Raw genomic sequence first — 7,544 nt, forward strand, 5'->3', positions numbered from 1 at the left:
AGATGCTGCTGCAGGAGGATCACTTATGTCAGAACCTTTTGATGAAGCATACTCTTGAATACAAGAAATGATTGCTAAAAATTTTCAATGGTCCTTTGAACGATAAATCCTATGAGAGTAGCTAGTATTCATTACTGTGATGCAATGTCCATTTTAGCATCTCAAATTGCTGCTATATCAAAAAAGATTGATCAAATTCGAGTGAACTATACTCAAATACCACCATTATTAGAGGAAAATTTAGCGGGATAGATAATTGATACTCAATTATCTTATGAAACTCTGAATGCTATTAATGATCTAATAACAATCCCTATTCTAATTAATATAACTCTGGATGGAAAAATAACCCTAAATTTGTTATAATAACAATCCCTATTCTAATTATTATAACTCTGGATGGAAAAATAACCCTAAATTTGTTAGATAATTATAACAAATCGATGAACCTCTCAGGAAATTGAAACAATCAAGAAAATCCTAAGTATCGACTTTATTATCCACCTGGATTTAACTCTAACCCTAACCCCCACGTTAAGGAAAAGAAGTTGACGATGGGAGAAGTAATGTTGAACATGAGAAATCAAATATGAAATCAAGGGGTTGCTATTATAAATATTAAAAATCAATTAGGATATATTACTACGCACTTAGTAACAGACCTTCAGGACATCTTCCGAGTACTGTGAAATTACATCCAAAAGATCAAAATAAGGAGCAAATTAAAGCTACAAAGTGGAAAAGAAACTGAAATAAGGATCTAAAGAGAAACTAAAGTTGATGAGGAGAAGGATGACATTAAAAGTGACCATAATGAAAATGAATCAATATAAGTTCCTTTAGAAAAACCACTACCACCATTTCCTCAACAACTGAAACAGAAGAATAAAGACAAATAATTTACAAAATTTTTGGAAATCCTTAAAAATTTAACTATAAACATTCTTTTTATTGAGGCTTTGGAAATAATGCCAAGTTATGTGAAATTTATGAAAGATATACTAAACAAGAAGAGGAAGTTTGTAGATCATGAGGCCGTTGCACTTAGTGAAGAGTGCAGTGCTATTATTTTATTCAAAAAATGCTTCCTAAAAATTAAAGGATCCTCGTAGCTTTACTATACCTTGTGCAATTGGTGAAATTTTTTTTTTTGAAAAGCCTTATTGGATCTAGGAGCTAGTATTAATATAATACCTTTATCAATTTTTAGACATTTAGATTTAGGAGAGATTTTCCCTATTCATTTACTACTGCAACTCTTCAGTTAGTTCATTAATCAATAACTTATTTTAAAGGATTTATAGAAGATGTGTTAGTAAAAGTGGATAAATTTATTTTTTCTATAAACTTTATAGTATTAGATATGCTTTATAGTATTAGATATGGAGGAATAGTATTAGATATGGAGGAGAATAAAGAGGTTCCTATTATTTTGGGGAGAGAAATTTTTGCAATAGGGAGAGCTGTGATATATGTGCAAACAGAAGAATTAATAATGAGAGTTAACGATCAAGAAGTAACATTTAATATTTTAAAAGCTATGAAATATCCTGCAATAGAAAAAGGTAATGAATGTTTTAAGATGGAAGTTACTGATTATCTAAGTAATAAACATTTTAAGAAAGTGTTTGAAGAAAAATTAAGGCAAGAAAAATTTTTTGAGAATGAGATTGAAATAAAAGAAGAAAATTCAGATTATATTCAGGAGAAATTTGAAACTTTGGATTTGTTGGAAAATGATAATAAAAATCTTATTCCTTCAAGTATTTAACCACCTCAACTTGAACTGAAAGTATTACCTACCCATTTAAAATATGTGTTTTTAGGAGATTCATCTATATTTCTTGTTATTATATCTTTGAGTTAACTGAAATTCAAGAACAAAAATTACTTTTGGATGGACTTTGCAGATATAAAAGGAATTAGTCCTTCAATTTGTATGCATATAATTTTATTAGATGATCAAAATAAACCTAAAGCTGATCCACAGAGGAGATTAAACCCAATAATGAAAGAAGTTGTTAAAAAAGAAATCTTAAAATGGTTAGATGCTGGAATTATATATCCTATTTTGGATAGTGGTTGGGTGAGTCCAATTCACTTTGTTCCAAAGAAATGAGGAGTGACCGTTGAAATAAATGAGAAAAATGAGTTACTTCCAATAAGACAAGTTGCTGGTTGGCGAATTTGTATAGACTATAGAAAATTAAACATGGCCACCAGGAAAGATCACTTTCTTTTACCCTTTCTAGTCTAAATGTTGGATAGATTGACTAGAAATAAATATTACTGTTTTTTAGATGGATATATTGGGTATCATCAAATTTTAATTGCTATTGAGGATCAAGAGAAAACAACATTTACAAGCCCTTATGGAACATTTACTTTTTGTATAATGTCTTTTGGACTATGCAATGCACCTGTGACATTTCAAAGATGTATGTTGTCAATTTTTAATAATTTGATTGAATGTGGAAGAGAAGTATTTATGGATGATTTCTCTGTATTCAGGACTTCATTTGAATTATGTTTATATAATTTAGAAAAATTTTTGGAATTATGTGAAAAAATCAACCTAGTACTAAATTGGGAAAAATGTCAATTTATGGTTGTAGGAGAGATTGTACTTGGGCATAAAATTTCTGAAAATGGCATGGAAGTAGATTTTGCAAAAATTCAAGTTATTGAAAAATTACCACCTCCTACTATGGTTAGAGGGGTAAGAAGTTTTCTAGGACATGCTGGTTTCTCATGCGTTAAATAAAAAACTTTTCAAAAATAGCTATGCCATTATGCCAACTTTTAGAAAAAAATTCAAAATTTGATTTTAATGAGGAATGCATAAGAGCATTTGAACTGTTGAAAGAAAAATTAATCGATGAACATATAATAGTTCTACCTGATTGGGAGAAACCATTTGAAATAATGTGCGATGCGAGTGATTATGCTATTGGAGCTGTTTTAGGACAAAGGCCCAACAAAGTTTTTAAAGTAATATATGATGCTAGTAAAACTCTAAATGATGCTCAAATTAATTACACTACTACTGAAAGAGAGTTATTAGTTATTGTCTATGCCTTTGATAAATTTAGACCTTATTTGATTGGAACTAGATTTATAGTGCATACTGTTCATTATGCTATCAAATATTTGATACAAAATAAGGATGCTAAACCAAAATTAATTAAATGGATACTGCTATTACAACACTTTGATTTTATTGTAGTTGATAGAAAGGGAAATGATAATCAAATAGTTGATCATTTGTCCAGACTAGAAAAAGAATTATTAACTAGTTTTACAAATGAAATTTTGGAAAATTTCCATGATGAACTGTATAATATTGATGAAATGAATATACTGTGGTATGTCGATATAGTAAATTATGTTTTAAGTGATATTCTACCACCAAATATTAAGAATCAACAATTAAAAAAATTTATATATGATTCAAAATTCTATTTTTGGGATGACTATATTTATATAAACAATGTAAAAATCTAATTATTAGAAGGTGTGTGCTGTGTGAAGCAACTCAACAAATAATTGAAATATGTTATGATTCTAAATTTGGAGGACATTTTGGAACAAATAAAACTCTCTCTTTCCACTCCCTCATAGCCAATTTCTCTGTTTCTATCTCTCACTATTCTCTAGCTTGATCATTCAGTCTCCTTTACTCTTACCTTTCTCTCTTCCTCAAACTATTAACTCATTTGTCCCTCTTGATCTCTATCACTCTTACTCTCTTACTCTCTCAACCACTCTCTATCTCCTTGCTCCCTTGCTTATCGAACACCAGATATCTCTTTCTCTCTCTTGTGTTTGATGAGATGGGAGAGAGAGACTTGCTGATTGTGTGACAGGGAGGGATAGAAAAAAAGATAGAGAATGAAAAGAAATTAAGCGCTTACAAGAGAGAGTGTGTGAGATAGATAGCAATGGAGAGCTCTCTCTCAGTATCTCTCTCTCTTCTCCTCTCACTCGCTCTCTCTCACTCGATGGAAGAGAGTTGAAAGGGAAGGGGGCCAGGAGAGGAAGTAAGAGAGAGAGAGAGAGCTAGAGATAGAGTGAGTGGGAGAGAGGGTGGGAGAAGTAATGAGGGTGGGAGAAGTAATGAAGAAGAAGAAAAGAGAGGTAAGAGAGAGAGAGAGAAAAGAGAGGGTTAGAGTGGAAGATAGTTAATGTTAGAGAAAGAAAATTATAGAGAGAATTGAGCAAAAGAAGTTGAGAGACGAATGAGATAGAGAGCAAGAAAGTGAGAAGTGAGAGAGCGATAAAGCAAGTGATAGAGTGAGAAGTGAGAGAGCGATAAAGCAAGTGTGATAGAGGGAGTGAAGAGAGTGAGTGATAAGGGGTGAGAGAGATGTGAGAGAGTGCGAGAGAGCGAATCAGCAATAGAGAGAAGGGATAGAGTAAGAACGAGAAGAGAGTGCTATTTTGAGGAGAGAGAGAGCATGAGAGTTGGAGTGGGAGAAAGTTAAAGTAAGAGAGATAATAAGAGAAAGAGACAAATAGAGAGAGATAGAGAACAAGAGCAAGAGAGGAGAAAGAAAGAGAAGAGATTAGAAAACCAAACATTGAGAGAGAGAATAGTTAGAGCAAGAAAGAGTGAGAGTTGTAAAAGAGAGAAAATGTGAGAGACAGAGTGGGGCCAAAGAAAAGAAGAATGAGGGGAAGGGGGGGCTTTCGAAGGATATTCGCCATTGTGAACTCTATAAACCAACGGCTTTGAAGGCCAATCGATGATTGGCTGGCTTTTGTTTTTAGAGGATTTTGATGGGAGCTTCAACCAAACCAAATCGTTACATAAATAAAGCAAGAGAGAGTGAGGACTGCAGGGATTCAAGGTGAGAGAGTGGAAGGGAGAGAGTAAGTGAGAGCAAGTGAGAGAGAGAGAGAGCAAGAGAGAGAGAGTGAGGGTGAGATAATTGAAGGGAGGCTAAGAGGGAGTGAAGATGGAGAGTTAGATAATGAGTGGAGTAAGGGGAGAAAAGGGGAATGAGGGATAGAAAGAGAGAGAGAGTTAGAGAGAGAGAGAAATAGGGAGACAAAGGTTTTGTGAGAGAGACAAGTAAGAAATATAGCAAGAGAAAGAAACATGAGAGAAAAGAAGATTAGAGAGTGAGAAAGGGGTAGAGAGTTAAGTGAGAGAGTGAGATAGAATCAGAGAGCGATGGAGAGAGATGAAGGGAGAGAGTTAGAGAGAGTGAAATTGAAAAAAAGGAAGGTGCTAGTGAAACAGAGAGTATGAGAGCCACAATGAGAGGGAGAAAGTGAGATAGGAAAGACAAGGATGTAGATAGATAAAGTAAGACAAGAGTGATAGAGGAACAATAAGAGGGTATATCTGTCTGTCACTCTCCTCACTTACTCCCTCTATCTTCTTGACCTTCTATCTCATACTCTTCTTCTCTCTCACCCTCACTCTCTTTAATGCTTCTCTTTCCCACTCCATCATTATTTCTATTGCTCTTTTCTCTCTCTCTCTCTATTTCTCTATTGCTCCATTTGTTACTCTCTCTCTCTCTACTTAATCATTCACACACTCCCTCTCACTATCTTTTTCTTGATCTCTCCAACCCTCTTTTCCCTCTATCTACCTCATTCCCATCGCTCATCTCTCTCCCATTCCTTCAACCTCGTCCTCACTCTCTCTACCTCTCTCTTTCTTCCACACACCTCTCTCTACCTCCTTCTCTCTCTCTCTCTTTCTCTCTCTTTCTCTTCTCCCTCTGCATCTATCCAACATTTTCTCTCTAAAACACACATTCTCCTTTCTTTCTTTCTTTTGCTCATCTCTTTGTCCCTCTCTAGCTCTTTCTCACTTTCTTCTCACTAAGTTGCTCTTTCCTTCCCTTCTCTTCTCTTGGTCCCTCTATCTCACCCTCACTCATTCCATCTTTCTCCCCTCCTCTCCTCAACCTATCCCTCTTTCTTTCTTTAAAGGTAGAATGCACGAAGAGAGAGACAAGAGATAGAGAGAGTGAGAGAGGGATGAGCGAGCGAGAGAAATAGAGAGAATGAGAGAGAATAAGAGAAAGAAATTGTGATAGAGAGAAGAGACAGACAGAGAAGAAGGAGAATTATAATAGAGAGCACAAGAGACATGGAGAGTGAGCTAAGAGGAAGAATGTGAGATAGAATGTGAGATAGGGAGATAGGAGATAGAGAAGGGAATGCAGAGAGAGATAACAAGAGTGAGGGAAAGTGAGAGAGAATGAGTGAAAGAGAGAGAGAAAATTAAGTGATAGTAAGGGAGGGAGAGGGATAGCCACCATCCCTTCCACTCGCTCACCCTTATAATGAGAATGAGAGAGTAAAAAGTGTACTTGAGAGTGAGATGGGGGAGTGAGAGATGGAGGAGCAAGACAAAGAGAGAGAGGAAGAGAAGAATAAGAGAGAGAGAAGAGTAAGTATGCCAGAGAGAGGGACGGTAGCAGGAGAGAGGAGGGAAAAAGAGAACAAATGAGAGAGAACTTGAGGGGGAGAGAGTGAGTCAGAGAGAGGATGAGAGATAAAAATTGCAAAAGAGAGATTAATTATCGAGGCGAAGATTAGGAGGAAGAGAGAGACGAGGGTAAGAAAGAGATAAAGTAGGGAAATAATAGAAATGATGAGTGGTAGGGAGTGAGCAAGAAAAAAAAGAAAGATAGTGAGAGAGAAAAAGAGCTATAGGAAGAGAGAGAGAGGATGAAATGAGAGATAGAGGGAGAAAGAGGGATGGAGAATGAGATAAAGTAAGATAGAGAAAGAGAGTTTTAAAGAGATAGAGCGAGAGAACCAAGAAGGAGAAAGATCGGGGATGGTGAGAGAAAGCGAGATAGAGTGAGAGAAAGCTGAGATTAATTATCGAGGCAAAGATTAGGAGGAAGAGAGAGACAATGGTAAGAAAGAGATAAAGTAGGGAAATAATAGAAATGATGAGTGGTAGGGAGTGAGCAAGAAAAAAAAGAAAGATAGTGAGAGAAAAGAGAAAAAGAGCTAGATGAAGAGGGAGAGAATGAAGAGAGAGAGAGAGAGAGAAAGAGGGATGGAGAATGAGAGAAAGCAAGACAGAGAAAGAGAGTTATAGATAGAAAGAGCGAGAGAACCAAGAAGGAGAGAGATGGGGATGGTGAGAGAAAGCATTTTTAAGAGATAGAGAATAGAGTGGAAGGGAGCGAGGCAGGGAGTATGATAGAGAATGTGTGAAAGTGGGAGTGAATGAGAAAAGATGCTCTATAGAGGGAGGGAAGAGAGTGAGAATGAGAGAGAAGGAAAGAGAAGGAAAAAATCTCTCTACCTCTCTTTGTGGTTCTCCTCTCTTCTTGACAACTCTCCTACCTCTCCCTCCCTCCCCCTCCCTTCTTTTTATTCTCATTCACTCTTTCACTCTCTCCCTCTTCCTTACTCTTGATATCTCTCTCCTTCCCCTTCATTCTCTCCCTCTCCATCTTTCACTCTCTTCACCTCATTATCTCTCATTCCCTCATTAATGATCTCTCTTTGGCTCTACATCTCTCTCTCTCTCTTTCATACACTACTTCACTACTCACTCTTTC

The 7,544-nt window shown here is 35.8% G+C and overlaps 1 protein-coding gene across 1 annotated transcript in view; it reads left to right on the forward strand.

The window, feature by feature from the left end:
* Window positions 1–6,723: 6,723 nt before the first annotated feature.
* Window positions 6,724–7,544, forward strand: part of LOC110033600 (transcription initiation factor TFIID subunit 3-like) — a gene marked incomplete at its 3' end in the record, with an annotated part of 5,116 nt that continues 4,295 nt past the window's right edge. Inside the window, exons 1-2 of the mRNA XM_020737637.1 lie at window positions 6,724–6,740; window positions 7,080–7,117. Of these exons, the coding sequence (XP_020593296.1) occupies window positions 6,724–6,740; window positions 7,080–7,117 (55 nt within the window). The remainder of the gene's footprint in view (window positions 6,741–7,079; window positions 7,118–7,544) is intronic.

This window comes from Phalaenopsis equestris, unplaced genomic scaffold (assembly GCF_001263595.1).
Source record: "Phalaenopsis equestris unplaced genomic scaffold, ASM126359v1 Scaffold001235, whole genome shotgun sequence".
NCBI classification, from domain to species: Eukaryota; Viridiplantae; Streptophyta; class Magnoliopsida; order Asparagales; family Orchidaceae; genus Phalaenopsis; species Phalaenopsis equestris.